Source organism: Talpa europaea (genome assembly GCF_964194135.1).
Source record: "Talpa europaea genome assembly, chromosome: 6".
NCBI classification, from domain to species: Eukaryota; Metazoa; Chordata; class Mammalia; order Eulipotyphla; family Talpidae; genus Talpa; species Talpa europaea.
Window position 1 is genome coordinate 18557828 of NC_140072.1, and position 23988 is coordinate 18581815.

A 23988-nucleotide genomic window follows, 5' to 3' on the forward strand; every position below is an offset into this window, starting at 1 on the left:
AGTTCTTTTTCACTTAGTATGGACACTTATCTAAAAAAGTAACCAATTGCTAACCTTTGTGTAGCTGAGTTAGCTCTGTGTGTCTCTCCTGAGAGTCAGCTTCAACCTTTCCCCTTTCCTTCACAAACTCTTTATGAAGTGCCTGCAATATAGTTTTGCTGTGGGTTGAGCACACAAATTAGATGTGTACTCACAGTGCAGTGGGAGGGCGAAGGTGACCTTCACACTAGGAATTTGGCAGACACAACCTAAGGAAACCCCCAATGGGTCCTCTGTCATGTGAGTTCCTTCCTTTGAGTGTGGGTAGAGCCTGTGACTTACTTCTCAGTCAGTAGAATATAGCAGAGGTGATGGGGTGACACCTCTTTGATTGTGTTATGTTCAAATTGGTCTTAGCTGGCCGGGTGAGGAACTTTCCTGCTGGCTTGGAAAAAGTAAGCTTGTGACTTGCCTGTGGAGAGGGCCATGTGACTGGATGGTCAGTATGAAGTTGGGACCCCCTGCCCTATAGCACCCAGGAAATGAATTCTGCCAACACCTGAATAAACTTTCCCAGGTGAGCCTCAGAGGGGACTTTGGCTCACCCAATTATTCCATCACAACCTCGCGAGACCCTGAGACAGAGGACTCGCTTACTCTGTGCTCAGACTCCTGACTCCTAGAAACTGCGAGATAATAGACGTCTTATTCTAAGATGTTGCGATGGTGGTACTCTGTGAGGTGCCAAGAGAAAGCTGACATGAGGAAGTGTGTTCGATGCCAGAAGAATGGCCCAGACCAGGCTCATCTGTCTCACACACGCCTGTTGGACACTTTCTGTGTGTCAGCTCCATTTCCAGCACTGGAAAGTCAAAAATGAATAAAATGTGGTCATCTCTTTAAGTGGCCCCTGAATGAAGTAGTCAGGGTTTGAGGGAAGGACATTGCTCTTCCTTGGAGGAAAACTATAGCAGGAATTTTTTGAAAAGGGTTTTGAGGAGTGAGAGGATTTAGACTTGAGAGTGGGAAGGTCCTACATTCAGGAAATAGATGGTTCTTTATAGTTTGGCTAGCAAAGGTGTTCTCCAGTTAGTTTGGAGGGTATAGATTTGCTTTAACCAAAAATATTTATTGAAGAAAGAAGAATACCATTTCAGTAGAATAAAAGGCACCCCCAAGGGTTAAAGTGGTAAGCCCTGTGGCCCAAATGGACATTACATTTTATTTTAAGAAGACTTACATGACCAATTATAACCCCTCTGAAAAGGCCTCCCTTCTGTGCAGGTCATAAGTTGGACCATAAAGCCAGATTGTTAAAATAGTCCTGAATAATTTTCTTTTAATACATTTTTATGGTATTTTCCCCATTTTGGGGGTTTTCGAGATGAAGATCGCATCTTAGGTATGCTAGGGTTTTAGCTTTTAACTGAGGGAGGGCCACGGGAGGGCCCCCCTCCAAGTGTGCTGTTTGCACAAAGTCCTAGCCATGTTACAGGCAGTGGCAGGGGGTCCCAAGGGTTCCTCAGTCTGTTCGTCCACAGAGGCCCAATGTCTATTGTCCTATGTAGCCAGCCAAGCGCCAGCCTTCCTGCTTCTGCTTTGCTGCAAACGGTCATTTCAGTCTACAGAAGATATTGCAAGGTTTTTTGGCCATGTCTCCTTTTCTGGATCTGAATGCATTTTAGCTTCTCCTTTCATCTCTCCCGACGATTCTCATCACTCGGCTTGCTAGTGGGAAAATCTGGCTTTGAAAGCATGCCTCTGATCTTGTGATCTTGTGGAATCTCCTCTCCTGATGGTTTTTCAAAACTGGAGAGTTGTTTCTCTGGCCTCTGGACCTGAGCTGCCCCTGTAACAAGGGTGTGTGGAGATGTGGGGCCAGGGTGAGAGGACAGAATGTCCTTTGGAGTCATGTTTTCTCCACCTGCCATTTTATAGAGGAGGCGGGGATAGTGGCTCTGTGGTTCCTGATTTTCTGTCTACAAAGAGTTTTAGAAAACTCTGCCCATTATTCCCCAGTGTTTGACAATAATGTGGAAGACATATTTCCAGCTGACTCAAAAGAAAAGTGCTGTGTAAATACTATAATCTGTCACATATTTCGGAGAGGATAAGCATTGATCTTAGTCTAAGCATTGACCTTAGGCCGAGCTGTTTCCAGCTGGAATGTGGGAGCTCCTTCTACTTCAGTGCAGGGAGGGGGTTCCTGAAAGCATCCTGATAGGCTGGCAGTTGGGGATTTGGGGTTTGCCTATCCAGGGCCCGATCCTGATGTTCCAGGTGGTACTAACAGCCCCACGTGGGTTACTTTAGTTAATCCCCATGACAAGCCCATGATTAGCTACCATTTTAACCTCCATCTCCTAGATGAGAAATAGAGGCTTACAGGGGCTCAGTTCTCACACCAGTTTTCAGATGCCAATCCAGTGCCTCCTCATCTCTGCATTTTCCCTCTTAGGGGACTCAGCCCAAAGACCAAGGATGGTGCTCGGCCTCCAGCTGCCGTACCTAGAGTTGTGTCCTTGGGAATGGGAACTTCAGCTTGTACTTGGGGTCGCAGTGTTACCTGTCCTTCAGCCCTCATGGAAGTGAGCAAGACTTCCTTCCTTGAGCCCAGTGCCTGTCAGAAACACGAGGAGGCTCTGGCATTCTTTTTTTTTTTTTCCCCAGAAAACAACAATATGGGTTTATTTAACAAACAAGGAAAAATAGTCACTGAGGCCTCAAGTGGCCATTTACTTCAGCTAAAGGAGTGTCCAGTATTTTATTTTATTTTTTTATTTTTTATTTTTATTTTTTAAAAAATATATATTTCTTACATCATTTTTCATCTTTGCACAATGTATGCATTTTCATTTTGGTTATATTCCCCATAAATTGCACCCTCCCTTATTTTGACTCTGGCATTCTTGTTCGGGGTTGGCCCCTCTTTCTCACCAGGCTCTGGTGGGGAGGGCGGGGTTCTGCACACGGGTGTGGGGGTGGAGAGTCTCAGGGCTGGGTGGCCCTTGTGTATCTCCATGGCAGTTCTTGGCTTCTTCTGGAAACTTCAGGGAAGACCTGAGGATTTTCTTTTCCATCCCTTCCATAGCTGACATTCTGTCCCTTTCCATTTTTTTCAACCTTCTGTGTTTATTTCTGTGGAAAGAGCACAGCTCATTTGAAACTTTTTTAAAAAAAGATTTATTTATGCATACAAGAACTGGGGTACAGGCCAGAGGTGCGGGAGTGAGAGGATTCACCAGAGACAGAGTGGGGAGCAGAACAGGCGTGTCTACTGAAATATACTGCTGAGGGGAGCAGTGGGAGACAGAAGAGGTCTGCTGTGCCATGTGGGTTACCTCCCTGGCCAGGGATTGAACTCATGCTGCAGAGGCCGTGGATAGCTTCACAGTGCTGGGCTTAACCCCTTGTGCCACCAGGGAGGACTTCATTTGAAACTTTCTAAGGGTGTTTCCTGCTATCAATTGCTGACGCACAGGAGTTCCTTTTAAAATCTCTCCTGTGCCTAGTACATGGTAAAGACGCAAATATTTTTTTGACTTGATTAATGAATGAATCTTTCTAAGCTATTGGGTCAGTGAGGTGAGTCTTGTAAGCATAGAAGATTGAGATCAATGTATCTTTATTTCTGAGGGAAATTCTAACTCTCAGCAGCCAGTGCAGAGAATCAGCTGGGGCTTTTAGGGCGATGCTGGTGAGGAAAATAGATTGACTGGAGCCCTGTGCAGGGCAGCCAAGGCCCAGTGGAGCTGGTGTTGGCAGGGCTTGGAGGGACGGGCTTGGGCAGGATGCTTCGGTTGTAGGTGAAAGATACACAGACTGGCCAAAGGAACAGAGGCTCTTTGTTGCCAAGTAACTGGGAAGCTAATGCTGTTTCAGGCTTCACTGGATCCACAAGTGTGAAGTTTGGTTGTATTGGGCCCAAACCAGCTACTTACTCTGCAGGGACAAGTGCAAAATGAAAGTTTGGAAAAACCTGCTAAAAAAACATCTAGCACTAGGTAAGTGTTACCTGTTATTAATTTTAAGGAAGAATAATGGTAACCAAATGTGAGTCCTGAGTTCAATCATTTTGGCAGCTGCCTTAGTGATTTGACTCTTACCCTGCCCACTGATACTCTGTACCTGTGCAGGTGACAGACGTGTTTGGCCAGTGAGCTCACATTCTCTGTCTGCTGGGTTTTATTATGATCTCTTGGTATCAGCAGCACCGGCATACTTTCAGATCTCCCATTTATTCTATTTATTTTTGAGCATAGGCAAACTGGGGAGTAGGCCAGAGGTGTGGGGGATTGAGAGGATTCACCAGAGACAGAGTGGGGAGCAGAACAGGTAGACTTACTGAAATACACTGCTAAGGGGAACAGTGGGCGAGACAGGAGATGTCTGCTGTGCCGTAAGTGGGTCAGCTCCCTGGCTGGGGATTGAACTCAGCCCAAAGCAGTGAATAGCCCTGAGACATAACCCCTAGGCCACCAGGACAGCCCTATTTAATGTTTAAATTTCAACCCAGTGATGAGTGTTTCTATCAGATCATATGGAGACAGAGTCATAGAATATATAAAAAACATTGAAAAATATGTCATTTTAGTTTTAGTAATGTTTCTAAAAAGTTCTAAAAAGTTTTAGAAGTTCCTTTAAAAAAATTCACTTAGACATGGAGTGAGTTTCCCAAAACTTAAGACTGTTGAGTGGAGTCATAGTATTCTTTACTATTTGTTACTTATGTAGAGATTGGTATGTGGGTCATTAACCACATTTTCATGAATTTGGACGCTTTTCATACAGGTTTCTTGAATATACTTTTTGATGGCTGTTTTAAAAACAAATAAATGACTCTGTGTGGGGGGAGTGATCTTCAGATTACCTTGTCTGATTCATAGCTAGCTCAACATTGCAAAGCAGCTGTGTGGGGAAAACTTACTTTTCATTAGCAATTTGTATGACTCAGTTTGGTATTACGATTCTGCCTGTCTGTACAGAGTTTTCGTCTGGGTGGGAGAAAAAGTAAATTAAGCTTTTGGGTGACACATAAAGGTGGATGTCAGTTTTCCATGAAGAAATGCGTCACCCTTTGAGCTGTTTAAGGCAGCGAGTACCCTTCTTTCTCCAAGGAAGCAGTGGCATTTGTTCATTTTCACAGATAAACAGTTTACTTTCAGAGATGATAATAGCTGCTATCCCTGGCTCAAAGTAGGATCATGCAGTTAATAGATAGCTGTAGCAGATTTTTGAAAGTGTGATGACAAACTTTTGACTTGAGAAGAAAAAAGTCCTTGTTTTCTTTTGCTTGAATTTGTTCCCGGTTTCATTTTTTTATCTCATGTCATAGAACTTGTTGCTAAAAGTTACAAAACAAAATATGATCTCATATTAGCTTATCTTTCTCTTTTAATAACCTCCTGCATAAATAACCACCACTACAGAGGATTGAAGGCAACACTTTTTTTTTTTTTTTTTAACCTCAGGTGTCCAGAATTGCATTAATCACTCTTTGGTTCATCACACACCATTATTACCTGCAAAATTGCATGATTCTGGTATTTTGTTCTTGTCTTAGAGTTGTATAATTTTTTTCACTAAAGTTTGCGAAATAATCACCACTTTACCTAAATGTTAAGGTGACTTTTGGCTGGTTTGGAAAATGTTATAAAATTGTGTGTAGACAAGTGATCAAACCAAGGATTTGGGATCAGAGGATGAGGTCATGGTGTTTTTTGACTTCGTTACACAACTTCAGGTTAAGTGCACATTGATGCTTGGCTGAGTGACATGGGCTAAGTTTTCCTATTGGCTCAGCTTATGGGGTGCTTTTAGGGGAAAGGCATGCGAACATGACAGAGGTGCAGGCGTCTTGTGTCACAACAGGAGAGGACTAGCTAGAGACCTCCTTGGAAATGATCTAGGAAGTCACTCATCTAATCCAGAAACCCCCCAGGTGCCTCCATGGGTGCAGGCAGTTTAGTCTGCCCTTGAATCCTTCTAGAGCCAAGAAACTCACTCTCTCATGGCCAGTTCCCTTCTTTTAATTGTGAAAAACAAAATTGATTTTGTAGAACTTAAATGTCTTATAACTTCCATTGATTTGGCAAAAGGAGTCCCCATGTTCAACAGGAATTCTGTAAAATATGGGTTGAGGTCAGTTTATAATTTGTGTCTTTTCAGTGTGCTTTTCTTGATAGCATATTACAGCCTTTTCTCAGTTCTGCAAATATTTGATGAGTATCATTTCTTCAGGAGGCTCTCTCCTCAGTGCGTGGGTGGAAAACATGGGGCACAAAGATGACTTGGTTCCTGTCATCCAACATCATGCTGCAGTGGCAGATGGATTAGAACATCTCGTAGATTGACACAAGGGAGAACCAGGTGTCACTGGGGTTCAAAGGCGAGTGATCCATATCAAATGCAGGTGTGTTCAGAAAGTTCCAGGGCAGGGTCTGCAGGGAATTGAGATGGGTGGGTGGGATGTTTATTTATTTATTTATTTTTAAGATTTATTCATTTTTATACAAGAGTCGGGGTACAGGCCAGATGTGCAGGAGGGTGAGAGGATTCACCAGAGACAGAGTAGGGAACAGAACAGGCAGAGTGACGAAATATACTGCTGAGGGGAGCAGAGGGTGAGTCAGGAGAGGTCTGCCGCGCCATGTGGGATTCTCGCCAGCCGGCTGGGATTGAACCCACACTGCAGAGGCTGCAGACAGCATCACAGTGCGGTGCTCAACCACCTCCACCACCAGGGAGACCCCAGGGTGGGATGTTTTTATAAGTTGAGACTGGGGAGAAGGGCATTTGTGGCAGAGAAGCCAGTGTGAACAGAAGTGCAGGCATGGAAATTGTGATTTACATCCTAATGGGGAGATGAGTCCTATTGGCTCAGCTTATGGAGTGCTTTTAGGGAAAGGCAGGCAACAGGCATGAAGTGGCAGAGCCCACCACTTTGAGCATAGATCTCAGAGAGGCCTGATTTCCCTCCTCAACACATGGTTCTGGTACAAGAGCACAGACCTGGGTGTGAGTGCAGGTATTGGCATGGAGCATCAGCTTTCCAGTTTGAAAAAGGAGACTAGTGCCTGTTATAAGCACTACGGGGTTTGTAAGTGAAGAACCCAGAACCTGGCTGGCATGTATCAGGGATTTGGTAAATGACAGTTGGTACGATTTCTGAATTGAATAGTCTCACAGAAGCTGAGAAGTGACTTGAGGAGATCTTGTAGGGGGGTACAGTACACTCTCTAGAGGAAAACCACCGTAGGTCAAAAGGAAGGTGTACATGACAGTGGTGACAGCAGGGAATGTGAAAGAGAGGCAGAGACATTCATGTAGGAGGTAGGAGTAGATTTAATGTTTGGGACAGAGGAAGAGTAAAAGCAAGGTCATTTCAGATTTTTGTGGGGAAAGAAGAGAAGATGAGAATGGCAAGCTTGATGTTGGTAGGAACAGATAACCCCGCAGTTGGAGAGAGATACTGGGCCTGAAGAGTGAGCTTGGAGTAGGAAACTCAGTGAACACTTGGTCACCACCTCCAGGAAGTATGCCAGGCATGCAGGCATTAGCCCTGGGCATAGGAGACCAACTGCTAGGAGCATGCAGTTCAGCCTGGATGTACATGAAGAGCAGAAACCAAAGAGGGTCTTATTTAAAAGCAAAGAAAGAAATTAATTCAGGAGAATAGTGAAAGGAAAAATGGTGGAGACAATCTGACAAATGATTCCTGGCATCCAAGTTCACAGGGAGAAAACCCAGCACAATCATGACATTGTACAGACACACACACACACACACACACACACACACACACACACACACATTCTCCCTCTCTCTCCCATTCATATATGCAAGTTCAATCCAAACACCATCTATTACTTAGGCCTGTTAGTTTCCTCAGAAAAACCCTTCAGGAAATCCTCTGCTCTCCCAGAGAATGTGTCTATATTTAGAAGGTTTCTAGAGAAAGCCTATTGTTAAATTTTTAGTTTACTGGTTAATCGCTAAGAGACTGGAGAAATGTAAATCACAGTGGACTGGATGGAGCAGTGGGAAGGACGCTGCCTTTTTTGTTCTGCTGAAGACCTTGAGGTGAAAACATGACTCAATCCTTTGTGCGAACTTCTTCCTGGCACCGTGACCCCAGGGAACCCCAAATGGGTGGCTCTGGAAGGGATGACCTGACCTGACCTCCTCATGGAATGGATGAGGAAACTGAGGCCCGAGCTTTGGCTGGCCAGGGGCCAGCCAGCTCATTCGAGGCAGAGTCTGTGATTGATGCACTTGTCCTGCTGCTTAAAGTGACCCGTTTACCCCAGGCTGCATTAGGGCCACATTCCCAGGGTCTGCAGCACTGAGGGGGGTATGTGGTGGGGGTGTGCAGGTGTGGGGGGTTGTCCAGGCACCATCCAACTACAGTTTGAGAGCTTGACTGTGGGAGAGAGCAGTGGACTGACCGGAGTGGTTATTGTGATGCCCTCATGATTGTCAAAAGAACTTTCTAATAAGCGATCCACAGGGGGAAGTGTTGAAACACAAAGCATGAACTCCTCGTACTGGAAGCCTTCACATAGAAGGTACATAGCCACCTGTTCAAGTTAACCACAGGTAACAGCCCCAAGGACACAGGACACAGTGCTGTGTGTTTTCTAGGGAGCATGACTCAATCCACCCTTGTAGTTGGAGTCTTTTGGAGTTGGGTATGATTATTATACTGATGATACAGATACGGACACCGAGGTAGAGGGCTTTCGGCAGCCTGCCCAGCGTGCTACAGCCAGGGCATGGCAGGACCAGAATTAGAACCCCCCATTCGAGCCCAGAACCTGCACGCTTCTTCTCAGCCTTTGCTGCTTGTTAGAATATCTTGGAAAGACTGAAAAATCCCAGTTCCCAGACTACATGCTGCACTTGATGAAGTACACTGATGATACGCAGGTTCTGTTGGAAATAAAATTTGCTGTTCATGCCAGAAATGTTCACTGCACCTGCCAGATGCAAATTTTAGGCAATACTGGTTCTGCGAGAGGCTTGTTGTGGTATAATGCTTGGGCTCTTCCCTGGCCCAGGGGTCAAAAGGATCAGTCCTGATGACTTCTGTGTTTGAAAGCTCCCTCAACTGTTTTAATACCTGAATTTTTTTTTTTTAACCTGAAATTATTTTTAATGTTACCATGTTAACACTAATATTTTAAAAAAACCTCCAAGGGGCCTAAGGTGTGGTCCCTGACTGTCAGCATGCACCTCACCTGAGATGGTGAGAAAAGCAAATTTGGGGGCCCTGCACCAGACATACTGAATTAGAAATGAGGGGTGGGCCCAGTAATCTCTGTTTTAACAGGCTCTTGGGGTGAGTCTAAGGGTTTTTACCATGAGATTCTTGGTACTTGAAATGTGATCCAAGGCCCAGCATTTCAAGGATGTCTGGGAGCTGTGAGAAATGCACGCCTCAGTTTCCACCTCACTTGACTGAGTCAGAATCTTCATTTTAATAAGATCCATGCATGCAGATGTTTGAGAGGCCCTCCTATGATGGCGGTTTCCTCCCTCCTTGGACACTGTGATCCATGAGGCCTTGGAAAAAGGCCAGTGCACTGTCTCCATCCAAGGCCACTAAGGTAGAATCTGTGGGGTTGGGCAGATCCTAGACATCTGCCTAGTTTTTAAAGTTCCTTGGGTGATTCTGATGGAACACGCCATGCGGAGACCCCCGGGGCTGTGGTGCCCCCTCATCCTGAAGGGGCAAGACTGTGAAAAGGAGTCAGGATCCCCAAGTAGGCCTCCTTACTGGTCCTCCTGCTTCTCAGAATGTGGCTGGACTCTCAGGCTCGGGGAGTGGAGGCTCAGCAGCTGTCTGAGGACTCCTGGCCTCAGGAAGGGGAGGAGGCATAGCTGTCTTCACATTTCCAGATGGGAGAGTGAGAGATGGAGAGAGGTCAAGAGCGAGAAGCGGGTGGACAGACAACACTATTTTGTGTGGAGTGTGGAAAAGGGAGGGTGGAATCAATTGTCTGACCTCAGACTGCAGCGATGCTCTCACCTGATGCACTTAAGAGCTACCTAGTGAGAAAGGGGGTAGGAGGGGCACCTGCTCTGGAAGGAGCCCTGGTGGGGTTGACTCTCATCCTGTGAACTGCTGGGATGGACTCGGGCCACCCCTGACCCCGAACAAGTGGGTTGGAGAATGAATACAGATGATGCTTAGTTTGGATCATTGTTAGAAATTTGGTGTTTTTGTGACCAGAGCTTCAAGTTAACCAGTGGCTGAGTTGGCTTCATTATATATTGTTTTGCTTCAAGTGGGTTTCCAAGAGGCTGTGGACAACATTAAGTGAGGACTTACTGGATTTAATTTCAGTTTTCACAGAACACCTGGTGACCTCACTATGTTTGAACAAATGAAAAGGCTTAGTTAATAAGGTCATATTTGTGCAGGTGATGGGCAGACCTCAGTGGATGGTGGAAAACAAATGTGTGTGTTTAGTGTTGGTGAGGTAGGGTCAGGCCAAACCATTTTTTCCCCTTTTATTAGGGTAGACTAAGTCCTTCCAGGTGAGTGAACACAGCTGCTGATAGCACTGTGGGGGTATCGTGGAGGAGTAGGGCCAAGGTCTTTTATACACAGTGCTATTGACCTGGGTTTTCTAGCCTTCTTGATCCTGCTCACTGAAGGAAGTAGAAGAAAATTGAAAACATTGAAATACTATTTTCAGAACCTCTTCTTATAAATACGATAACACTCAGATTCCAGCATGAAGCCAATGCTCTTCGCCAACACCAGGATGTATGTAATAGACTCAGAGCTGTGAGCCAGGGGATGGAGGTGCACCTGCAGGATGGGGATGCTGAGTCTGGAGGGAAAAGAGTCACAGGCGGGGTGGGAGAGCTCTCTTCTGAAACTGTGGAAATGGGAGTGAATGAATGAAGCCATGGCACAATGGGCAGACAGACTAATTCAACACAAGGAAAACTCTAAGGTAGAGCTAATTAATGATGACCTGGGCTTTCTGCAAGCAGAAATCCTTATGGGAGGTGCTTGAGTTTTTAACCCTTGGAAGAGATCCTGCTTATTCTGTGAGTCTGTGACTTAAACTGACCCAGATATGGCCAAAGTTTATTTGTATCTGTTCTCCTTTTGCTTTACCATAAGCTGTTTGATGGAGTTGCCTTACAAAGGTGTAGGATGCTTTTGTTTTAAATAGCTTTATTGAAACACATTTCGCCTATAACTCAACCATTTGAATTGTACCATTCAGTATTATTTTTTTCACATAACATTATTTTTAAAATTATAATATTCGGGCCTCCCTGGTGGCGCAGTAGTTGAGTGCTGGGTTGCGAAGCTGCCCGCGGCCTCTGCGGCGCCATTTCGATCCCCAGCTGCTCTCAGGCCACCGGAGGAGGGTCCCACATGGCGCGCAGACCTCTCCTGCCGCCCGCTGCTCCCCTCAGCAGTGTACTTCGGTCCTTCTGCCTGCTCTGCTCCCCGCTCTGGCTCTGGTGAATTCTCTCACCCTCCCGCGCTTCTGACTGTACCCAGTGCATGCATAAACAAACAAAACAAACAAATAAATAAATAAAAACATGCCTCTATAAAAAAATAAAATTATAATATTCATAGATAATTGATATATTCATAGATAATATTATCTATAATATTCATATCTATAGTATTCATAGGTAAAGTATCTATAATATTCATATATGTGTATATATAAAATATTCCACTCTGGCTATTATTTTAAAAAATATTTTTTCTAAACTTGGTAACTTGGCAACAAAATCATTGGAAGGTTGACTTTGTTTTTGATCATGTTCAGTGTTTAAGAATACATCACTGTGGAGGCCTGTGCTGGGGCTTCTTTCTGCTTCATAGGATTCATAAGGCTAATCATATTTTTTATTTTGAAAACTTGGTCATACAACTGCAATTTTAAAAGTTAATGCAGGTAGTTGAGTATAGTAGAATCAGCAGAATGAGATATGGTGACTCTCCTCTAGAAAGTCTGTCTTATCTCTCTATTGCTTCAAGACAAATTACTCTAATACTTGGTGACCTAAAACAAATGCCATCACTTATGACCTCAGGTTTTGCCATTGGCAGGGCTCATTAGGCATGACTTGTCTCTATCCTATGTGACATCAACGTGGGTGTCCTGAGAGTGGATTTACTTCCAAGATAAGAAACTCATGTAATTGTGGGGATGACACTGATTATTGTTGGTTAGGAGCTTGGTGGGTGCTGCTGGTTGAGGGCCTCACTTCTGTATTGGCTTATCCATGTGGTTGCTTGGGCTTCTCCATAACATGGCAGCCAGGTTCCAAGAGCTGAGAATTGCTGCTTTCTGGCCTTTTTAATGCCTGGGCTAAGACGTTTCAGAATAGTACTTCAGCTTTTCCTTGATATAGTAGTTAGGGACCCAACTCATGTTCAAGGGGGAGGGGTATTAGCTTCACTTTTGATGGGAAGAGCAGTGTGTATTGATATGGAGGAGTAATTTGGTGCCATTGTAAGACTAGCTACTGCTAAGAATCACCATAGTTTTTTTTTTTTTTTTTCCCTTTTTTTCTCTTTCTTGTCTTTCATAATCCACTGAAAGCTGCCCTTAGTCTTGGTCTGACTGAGTTGGTGATGACAAATGATGAAAAGAAATGTAAGAAAAAACAGTGTTCCAGGAAAACATGCTATTTGTGGGATTGTGACTTGTAGTAAATGACTTCAGAAACAATATATTAGGAATACAATTGTGAGATGATTGTGATTATTGTATTTTCAAAAATCTTTTTAAAATCTCTACTTGCAGAACTGTTATATAAAGTTTCCTTATTTTCTCTGTTAGTTGTTTTTATAGAATTAATTAACAAAATTTAACAGTTATGCACTAAGAAAATGGAGACAAAATTGCTATTAATAAAATGGTCATTCACATCTTATTTTGAAAAGATTTACTTGAATAATAACAAAAATAATTACTTGGATCAAATCTCTGAAGACTTCTGTAACGATTAATTTTGTTGGAAAACATAAAAATACTAAGATTTTGGAATAGTAGCCTGATTATCATCATTATCCATTATTCAATAACAAATTTGGCATAGTGTTTTAGAAGGAAATAATTTATTTTGAAGTAGGCAGCTTTCAACAAAAAGATGATCCATATTAATTTTTCTACCTTATTATTTAATACCTTTTTGTTTGCTGATCACACATTTTTTACTTTTGAGTTAATCAGATTATGAAAGGTATCTTAGAGATGAATTAAAAATAGTTTAAATGCACATGTAAAGCTGGGTCCAGTATATGGAGAAAAGGAACATTTTAACTTCGCAGTTTTCACTAGAATAATTTCTCCGTGCAGAAGGATGTCAGAAATAACACAAAATATTTAAACAGTTTCAATTTTAAATGTTAATATTTTGAACATAGAACTTTGTTCCTTTCAACTGCTTGCTGATGGGCCTTTGATGACCACGGGTCTACTTCAGTTTCAGTTCTGAAAATGGTTGTATCCATTTCACAATAGGAGAGCTGGTAGCCAGAGGACTAATTGTTTGCAAATAGCATCACCTGATCCTTGGCTTCCTTCCATCTAGGGGAATGCCTGGTATTTCACAGTGAGGCTTTGACTGTTTTTCCCCCTTTGGAGTACAGGAGCCTAATTACTATGGTCTCTGTAGCTGTGTCCACAGCTTCTTGAAGGTGTGTTCTACAGCGGTGCTCGGGCATCAGTGAGGTTGGCAGGCATTTTTTCATGTTAGCAAGGAAAGATTTTGGCACTAGCAGTGTATGTCTTCCAGGATGTCCTTGTTCCGTGTGGTTCTTGGTCACACAATACTCTTAATTTACCTAAAGAATGCTGTCAAAATAAATCGAATGGTAATTTTTAAAAGCCTTGTATGTTTTTCATGTAGTTATTATTTTTCATTCAGTTAAGAAAATTAGTCTGGAAATATGAGTCTTGAGCCTGAGAACAAGCATATATTTTATTTTATTATTTATTTATTTTTTAATCATATATTTTAGTTTAGCTGTCACTTTGTTACCATCACAGTTTTATTCTGGATATTTAAGGGTGGGAAAGAAAGGGGAAAAAAGTAGCTTTCATTTGATTCAGTGCAAAAGACTGTTTGAGCATATGTAAAATTCTAGTGATTGAAGTAAAATTCTACCCCAGATAGGGATGGGAACTGCTTTTCAAAAGCTTCCTCTTCTTTAAAGGCTATTTTGGAGCATGTGTGGGATGAACTTGTTGCTTGAGATAATAATAATAACCAGCACCTGTCTGGTGCTAACTGAACCAGGCACTGTCCTCAGTGCTTTGCATATATTCACTTCCTGTACACAGAAAACATTTGGATCATTCCCATTTTACAGACTGGACGACTGAGATGCAAAAAAGGTAATAGGAATATACCCAGGGGCACATGGCCAGTCGGGATCTGAGCTGGGCTGGCTTTGGGCTGCAGGTTTCCATGGTGACATTCCCTAATCAAAGTGATGTTTGGGCTCAGTCTTTTTTTTTTTTTTTTTTTTTTTTTAAATCCAAGTTTCTGATACTTGAGTCTCAAGTTGGCAGTTTGGCCTTATAAATCTTATTTTTCATTGCTCTGATTTTCAAAAAATTTTGTCTTGTCTAATATTTTTGTTGATGAAAATGAAAGAAGTCAGCTTTCCAAATAGATTAAATGTGTTAATACTAATCTAGACATATTAACCAATCATAGTATGTTAAGAATACATTTCAGGGTAAAAGTTACGTAAGTTCCAATATTGTACAGTTGTCATACAGTTGAGTGTATATACTGTCTCACGTACTGTTTAGATTGTAGATATTATAGCTCTTAAAAATTTAAGTGTGTTTAAATTAGCCTTTAATGAATTAATATTTATTTTCGGTATAGTTTTTGGCTGTACTATACTCACTATTTAAGAAAATCTGGATGGTATAATATGATAAAAACAAAAATAATAACTTGTCTAATTTTACCACTGGCAGGTAAATAATCATGTTAGCACTTAACCATATTTTTCTCTGAGTCTTCATTTTCTCATTCATTCAACTATCATTTATTGATTGTATTCTATCAGCCAGCCATCTAGGCGCAAGAAAAAAAGCAACAGCCCAAATAGTCTCTCCCACTGTGAATCTAATCATTGTGTGAAAGAAACTCAAGGAATTCATGTATAATTTTGGGTCGGGATAAGTATTTTGAAGAAAATGAGGCAGAGTGAGAGACTGGAGACCCAGAGCTGACGATCTGGAGTGCCGGTCAGGAGGCTGAGTGATGAGAGCGCCTCGGTGACTGTCTAGGGAGGAAGGTTCCAGGTGGAGAGTGACCTGCAGGGCCCAGAGGAAGCAGGCATGGTGACCAGGGACTAGCAAGGAAGCCTTTGTGGCTGGCAGTGGTGCTTGAGGAGGTGAGAAGTGACCTGGAGGAGTGGCTGAGGCTTGGAGGCTGTAGGAACAGGATATGGAGTTTGCTATGTTTCACGGAGTGAGGTGGACGCCTTTGGAGGATGTAGAACAGAGAAGTGGTGGAATCTGGCCTTGGCACTGACGGGATTCCTCCAGGTGCCCTGATGAGAATAGGTTGCAGGGGACAAGGTGACTGGAAGAGGATTGAGGGAGGTGGTAGAAATGGTCAGATTCCGGATGTGTCTAAGGGTGGAGCCAACAGGACCGGGACATGGGTTGGATGTGTGGTGTGAGAGAACTTTAGACAGGACCATGACTGGGTGATGTGGGTAGAATTACTGCCCCAGCCCCCATGCATGTGTTGAAGTCCTGACCCCAGCATCTTGGAATGTGACCTTCTTTGGGGATAGGTCTTGGCAGATGTGATTAATCCCTAAGAGATCGTGCTGCAGTGGCAGGAGGTGCTAATCCAATGAGTGGTGTCTTTATAAAAGGGGATATTGGGACACACACACGCAGAGAAGGAAGATGTGGAGACAGAGGGGAAGCACCTTCTACTGACCAAGGATGCCCGAGGTAGCTGAGAGACAGGAGCAGGGCAGATTCTCTCTCTCAGCTTCCAGAAGCTTCAGAAAATGACCTTCTGTTGTTTAAACCACCCAGTTCCTGGTTCTATCAAACGAATGCCCTTGTTGAGCAGCTTGGAGAATGGGGGGCCTTTCAGGCAGGTGGATGCTGAGGAGGAAGAGATGGTAGAGTTTGGGGCGGGGAGGGGAGGGAGAGTGGCTGAATGTGAGAATCCTGTTGGATTTCCACGTGGAGCTGTGGGTGAGGCAGTTGGAATTGGAAGCCAAGAGCTCAGAGAGGAGGACAAGGCCTGAGGCTGGTCTTTGGGTGCAGTCACAGCCACAGCACTGAAGGAGCTCAGCAGCAGCCAGATCCAAGGGCCAAGAGAGCCCCGAGAAATGTCAGCATTTAGAGACCAGGAGGAGAAGGAAGAGCCAGACATCTGGAGACTGAGCAGGAGAGGGTGGTGAGGTGGGAAGAGGTGACTTCTCAGCCAAGGGAGAAAGTGGTGAGGAAGGAGGGACCATCTTGCAGTGACCTTGCAGTGACCCCAGGGGCAGCACTGCTCTTGGTCAGGAAGGGAGAAGGCCCACTGGGTTGGCTGCGGGAGGTCACTGGGAACTCTGCCAAGATCCAATTCAATGACAGCTGGAGCTGCCAGGCTGATTGCAGTGAGTTCTAGAGTGGGAGGTTTTTATTTTATTAACGTGGCATTACATTATAAGCTTTATTCTGTGTCATTACAAATATCTTTTTAAGTATTGCTTTTAATGACTGTTACTGTCCATGATTTTTATCTAGTTGCTGTTTTATGGGTAAGATATTCCTATTTTTACTGTTATATTTGTTGTAATAGTGCAGGGGACCTATTTGAATATAAAATTTCCTAGATTAGGAATGATAAAGCACAAACGGGCATGAGTGTTTTAGGGCTTAGTCCTAAAGAATATGTTGTCATTACTTCCTTCCACCCCTGAACTTGAACCTGATCTCTTATGAAAAGTCACTCCCAGGTCAGGAGAGGCTCTTTGCATTTTACTTCCTTGATTTCCAGGCAGGTGTCACCACTCACTACTGGCCCCACCCTCTGGGCCAGGCCGTTGTGTTATTTAGGTCTCAGCTTTCAGCTCTGATCTTAAGTTCATGAACCCAGGGAGGGCTTTCCTGAGACCCTGAACCCCACAGGGTTGGCCACTGCACGCCCTTCTGCTCTCCCCCAAATGTTTGCTGTGATGGTTATCACTGCTCTTGCCTGTTTTCTGCCTGGGCTGTGAGTTCCGTGGGCACAGCTGGGGGTCTCTTGTCTGCAGCTCTGGGCCCAGGGCTGTGACAGTGCCGGGGCACATGGAGCAGATGTTGTGTTGCGTGAAGGCCTGAGGTGCCGGTCAAACCCGGCAACTATCTTAAGGGCACACAGTGGGCCAGGGGTTGGAGGGTTCAGAAGCTGAGTTCCAGCTCATCCCACTGACTACTTTTGTCAGTAATGAGCTTGGGTGGGGAGTGTTTTACATCTACTCAAGGATACCAACCCTTTGGAAAATTTTTGGTTTCCTGTTTGTTACTTTGAGTATAATAATTCATAAATATTTGGTCAATGGGTCCATTAGGGGCCCTCATTCTCACTCCTTCTAGATTTTATTATTCCAACACAGACCTATATGGTGATTTTTTCCCCCCCTGTTGTTGTTTTCCTGCATGGACTCTGATCTCCCTGAAGGCAAAAAGTTGGTCTCTTTCATCTTTTTGTCTGCCATTCTTTTTGTCCACAGTGCTAGTGTAGAAAGGAGAGCGATTCCATGTTTGAACAATTAAGAGAGATGGTATTATAGATTTAAAACAAAGACAGATTGATTATTTAGAAGTGTATGGTCTCGGTCTCCCTCAGATTGTAGGCAGGCACATGAAAAAAGTGCTCATCATCACTTGTCCTCAGGGAAATGTAAATGAAAATCACAATGAGATACCACCTTATTTCATTCAGAATGGTCCATATGAAAAAAACCAAAAAGGAAACAAAAAAATCCAGAAACAGTAGATGTTGCAGAGGGTGTGGAGAAAACAGAGCTCTCCTGTATTGTGGGTGGGAATGTATACTGTTCCTCAGAGTTTACTCATTATAGAGTTCACACAGTTTAGAGTTTCCTCCAGATATTATAAATAGATCTATATGATCCAGCAGCTCCACTCCTAGATCTCTACCTGAGGAATACAAAATCACTTATTTGAAGGGATTTGTGCACTCCTATGTTCATTGCAGCTCTATATATAAGGTCCACAAATTAAGAAGAATCTGAATGCTCATTGTCAGAGCATTGGATTAAGATGTGGTACATGTACACAATGGAATATTACTCAGCTATAAAAAAGATGAACTCTTGCCATTTGGGACAACATAGATGGAATTGCAGGGAATTTTGCTCAGTGAAATAAGTCAGAAGGAGAAAGACAAATCCTATATGATTTTTCTCATGTGGAATATAGTGAGAAAGAAAAAGAGAAGTGACAATATTAAACCAAAACAAATCCTAGAAATAGGACTGTAGAATTGAGAGGGAGAGAGGATGGGAATGGGAGCAAAAGAGGGAGGGGGCCCAATGCCCTAAGGTAACAAGTGTGGGCTTGGAGACCCTCAGCCTTCCAGGAACACAGCTCCTGGGGATTAAGCAGTTGAAGGCACATTATTAGACACAAAAGCTTTCAACTTCTTAATAAAGTTAAGATATTCTGCACACAGCCTTTAACTTCCCTTTAATTTGTACTGTGCTCCAGCTGTGACTCTGCTTGGTCAAGTTGTCACTTCAGAGGAGATGAAATGGCACATGGGGTGGGAAAGGGTGGAGAAAAAAACCTGTGCTGCTTGACAGTCTGACTTGGGAGGGAGAAAACAAGGAAAGCACAACCCCCCTGAAGAATTTTACACAGATTTTCATAGCCATCAAACCATACGAGTTATTAAATGTGCTGGTGCTTGATTCAGCTGTCTAGAATATTCAGTTATGTGGAGTTATTAATTATCCTATAAGACTGGATGGAAAAACTACTATTGGGTTATTATACCCAATAAAGCTTTCTTTTTTCTGCTTAGGGATTTTGGAGGAAGCTGACCCAGGGACGCTTGCTCAGAAAGTGCAGTTTTTATTTGGGTTAGGTGCAGCAGCAGACAGAGTGGAGTAGACTGAACCGGATGACCTCATGCTCTGTTTCTTGTGATCTGATATCACTTAGTGTTATTGAATAACTTCAAAGGGCAGCTGGGCATTTCTGTGAAGACCCACACAGCAAAGCAATTTCTCACCTGCTGTCTCTGCTCACAGAAGACACAGTTACACTCAACATTTCTCCTGGGACACATGCGGTAGACATGCTGCAACTTGTTGGGCGAGAAAGGCCAGGCTCAGAGTCCCGCTGTTGGCCCTGTGCGGGCTGGGACGAGGTTTAAATATAACCAAGAGTCACTTTTTTAGAATTAAAAGCAATACAGGCTAAGCTTCAGGCCATGAGGTACTTCCTAAAAAGGCAACCGCTGACCTTTTAGAGACCATTAGGAACAGCGTGTAAAACTAGAGTAGGAGTTAAATGTGGAAGAAACCTGAGGATATTTTCTGTTTGATGCAAAGATGGAGAATTTGTCTGTTTCATATGATGAAAGAGTGTTTTCAGAAGCTCAGTGTGTGGTGGCCAGGATGGACTATGGTTTTTGTGGGCTGTCCTGCTCTTCCAGGTCTTGATGTCAGCTTTCTGCAAGCCTGATATTTGTGTCCTGAGTTCATCGTTGTCCCGGTGCCAATTTCTGCCACATTTGACAGATCTCAGCCTGATCCTCACTCCATCCCCTTGTGATAAAGGAGCAGGTGTTAACTATATTCTATTCTCAATTGCTTGTTGAAAAATATACAGATAAGTACAAAAAGAATACAATAGCAAACACCTATGTACCTATCATCCACAGTTAATACAGGCCTGCATATCATATTTGCTACCCATTATTCTTTTTTTTGTAAGGGAAAGCACCCAGTGACGTGACGTAGGCTTCTGCAGTTTTCTGTAATATTTTGGTAGATTTTGGTTATGTTGTTTGTGGCAGGATTTGCTGTAGGTACTGTTGACCATCACAAGGAAATGCATTTGTACTTCTAATTGACTAAGAGTTTTTGTTAATTATCATGAGTTAATGATTAATCGTATTAGACATAAATTTTGACATAAATTAGACAAATTATTAGACATAAATTTTGACATTGACATAAATTTTCTTCTAATTTTTCAATAAATCCATTGTTAGATTTTTTTTTAATGTTAAAGTCATCCTTACATTTTTGGAGTTAATTATACTGTTTTTTATGTTCTTGAAACCCTACTGTATTTGATTTACTAATATTTTATTTAGATATTTTTGTATCTATATCCTTAGCTGTTACTGCTTCTCTTTTGTGAAAACAATAATGCCTGATTTTGATATTTAAGTTTCATTATCCTATTATAAAAGGAGGTTCATTCTGGGGCCTCTACTGAATGTCCCAAGTCTAGTGGGTCAGGACTGGGCACTGGCAGTCTTGGCAGATGGTCTGATTCTGAGTGTGTAGCCTGGTGCCAGGGAAGCCTCCAGGGCCGCCATTGCAGCTCTCCATGTGTGCAGGTACCTTCTTTTCAGTGTCCGCTGCAGATTCTAGCTGCTCAGCTCCTGTCTCAGCTCAGGAGACTGAGCTGCTGCCCTGGGGTCCTCCTTAGGCTTAGGGTTAGAGGGTTAATTCCCTGTATTAATTGGACAAATAAAGAAGGGGCTGAAGGAATTTTGTCCCTGGCTTAATATTAACCTACTAAAACCTATGTCGGTGGATCCTAAATCCCCTTAGGACCTTGCTTATGATAAATCCACTTACTTACCCATGCCCCCTAGCCATGCTGACTTTAAACTCTGCTTTGCCACAAGTCTGTGATTCAAGGCTGTGATCCTAGCAAATAGGAGAGGTGGTTCCTCTCGACTGCCTTTCACTGTAAGATTAAGTGGGTTCCTGGCACGCTGGCTTTCTGTACAAACCAGCAGTTGCTGTTGGGTGTCTGTTCGAGCCCTGGCTTTCTCTCCTATGAAAAACGTGGGTTGGACCAAATTTATGGAAGTCTGTCCAAGGTCTGATAGTTTATGTGTGGTGAAGTCTGCAGGAGAGTGCTCTTTAGGGTTTGCGCTAGGGTGTGGACTTTTCTTTTTTTTTTTTTTTTTTGCTAAGTGTTGTTTTCATACTTACAATTTAAACTTAAGCCTGAGAACATGATTAAAAAAAAATACTTTCAAGTTTTTCCTGTGTTTCCGATGCACTTCTGAGAGGCAGCTATAGTAAAGTGGTCAATAATTATGACCTTTGCAAATTTCATAACCCTGTGTCTATTTCTTCATCCATGAAATGGGCAAAATAAAATATGACTTGAAATGGTTGCTAGGTTTAAATGGGTTGACATGTTAGATGAGCGCCCAGCACATAGGAAGTCGTGAAGTAATATTTGCTAGCGAGTATCTCCTGATGAGGACAGCCATCACCACTGTCATGTCTTGAAACTAGGTTTTATTTTATGGGGAATGTCTTGATGCTGCTGTTAAACCACAGCAAGAATTAGTGAAATCTATGATGTTCTTTTTCAAAGTTGTGTCTTCTGCTGTCTCTGCAGCGAGCTGTGTCCCTCCCTGCCAGAATGGAGGGCTGTGTCTCCGGCCTCAACTCTGCGTGTGTAAACCAGGGACCAAGGGCAAAGCCTGCGAGACAACAACTGCCCAGGACACCCCATCAGCAGTGCTTGGAGGGCAGAGTCCCGGGCAGAGTCCCGGGGCTGCTTCCTGGGTTCCCCCTGAGCAAGCTGGAAAGCACACGTCCTCTAAGAAAGCAGACACGCTACCAAGAATCAGTCCCGTGGCCCAGATGACCTTGACCCTCAAGCCCAAGCCTCCAGGAGGACTCTCTCAGAAGATGCATTCACAGTAAGTGTTTGGAGCTTGCTTCCAGCTCAGGAGCATCTAAATTTCTCTCTTTGACGCATTGCTTGAAATCTCTTTTCTTGCATAACTTTTTGAAATCGCTTAGATACTGTTTTTCTTTCTTTTCTTTAAGATTTCACATGTTATGCTTTCCCATCAAGTCTTTTAAAAATATTTGATATGTGTGTTTAGCTCTGCAGGTAAGACTTACCATTAGCATAAACTGGAGTGATGAGGATTATAGGGATGAAGGTTGCAAGGGAGTCATAAAGATCGTTTGTGGTAGAGTTGTGAGTTTTTTTGGTGAGTTTTTCTGGGGGTGGGGTTGTGTGCCAAGGTGCCATAGAGTTTTGAAAATAATAATTTAAAAAATAGTACGATTTTAAAAGATGCATGGAGAAGGTAGGAACTCAGCTTGCACAGAGAAGTTCATTTCAAGGAAATAAAGTCTTTGGAAAGAGAATTTCTCAAACTCATAACAGGTCCAGTGTATTTTCTGTTAAGATGGTGTCTATCTCCCAGTTGCCCTGCTAGTTCATTTTTGGTGAATTAGTTTGCATTGTATTTATGGGAATTTTTTTTTCTTAGCCTTAGTAAATAAGCAATATTCTGGACAAAAGAACTGAATGAGGATGTGGCCCCTGTCTTCCTCTGAGAACACAAGGTCCTTACCCAAATGGTTTCCCATTTAATTAACTACTTTACATGGATAACAAAATACAGAATTTACTGCAACTATCACTTGTCATTTGTCTAGGAATGTAAAATACAGGAAATTATCAACTTTAAAATGGACTTGACCTAGTAGTTCAATTGTAAGTCACTTGTTTGGAATTTCTTAGGTTTCTCCCTGTGCCCCCTCACAGAAAGCTTCCACATGGTGATTAGTACCCAGTCATCTCATAGATGTTATTTAATCTGTTAGTATAAATGAAATTATCCTAATTTATACTTCCCCTTTCAATAGGCCACCTACTGTCCCTAGTAAGCAGGTCTGTATACCTTTCTAATTCCCTCCTCAGTCTTTTATTTTCCTCCATTTCTTCTTGTCTCTTTAGTTCTGCCATGCTAAATAGATTTGGGGCTAGTTTGAAATCTAACCACTGTTCTGGAATTTCAGTTGGAAAACACATCAGTTGACCTTTGACAAGAAGAAATGGTTGTTCTAACTGAATCTTAGTAATGGCGTCCTGGATGCCAGGTTCTGTTTTATATGTGGTGTGTTTACTATTAATTTACAATGTACGGTGATCTTACCAGGTAGGTTATTAGGCATTTACCCCATTTTGCAGATGAAAAACTCCAGGCAGGGCCTCCCCTGGTGGCGCAGGCGGTTGAGCGCTGCCCTGTGAAGCTGTCTGCAGCCTCTGCACCGTGGGTTCCATCCCCGCCAGCTGGGGAGGGTCCCACATGGTGAAGCAGACCTCTCTGCCGCCTGTTGCTCCCCTCAGCAGTGTATTTCCTCAGTCTGCCTGTTCTGTTCCCCGCTCTGACTCTGGTGAATCCTCTCACCCTCCCACGCATCTGGCCTGTACCCTGGTTCTTGTATAAAATAAATAAATAAATCTTTAAAAAAAGAAAAACCCGAGGCATACAGTGGTTAGGTAACCAAAGGTTGAATGGTTCATAGTGACAGTGTTGAGTTAAATCAAGGCAGTCTGGATCCACCCTTCATGCCTCAAAGTAGAGGGTGGCAGACTTTTATGTAAAGAACCCAAGGAAGTTGCAAATCATTTCAGCTTTTGAGAGATCTGGTTTTGGTTGCAACCCCTAAATCATATGCAATGTTGTAAACTCTTGTCAACTCAATTAAAAGAAATCAAGTGGGAAACTCATTCATAGCTTGTGGGTCACAGATGCACAGGCTGTGGCCAGCTTTGGCCCGTGAGCTGCAGTTTGCTGACCCCTCCCCTGAAAGAACGCATGCTTTTTGTGCCAGAAACAAATGTGCAGTGTGTCCTTGAAAGACATAAAGCTTTGATTATATCACAGCCAGACATCTCTCTTCCAGCATTGTTCTGCATTGTAAAAAAAAAACCAAAACAAAAACAAAGACTAATTCTGTGTTGA

At 43.1% G+C, this 23988-nt stretch overlaps 1 protein-coding gene across 2 annotated transcripts in view; it reads left to right on the forward strand.

The window, feature by feature from the left end:
- LTBP1 (latent transforming growth factor beta binding protein 1) overlaps positions 1–23988 on the forward strand; it is a gene marked incomplete at both ends in the record, with an annotated part of 334198 nt that overhangs the window by 16142 nt on the left and 294068 nt on the right. For both annotated transcript variants that reach the window (XM_084234386.1, XM_084234397.1), the window contains one exon: positions 21615–21921. In XM_084234386.1, the coding sequence (XP_084090512.1) occupies positions 21615–21921 (307 nt within the window). The remainder of the gene's footprint in view (positions 1–21614; positions 21922–23988) is intronic.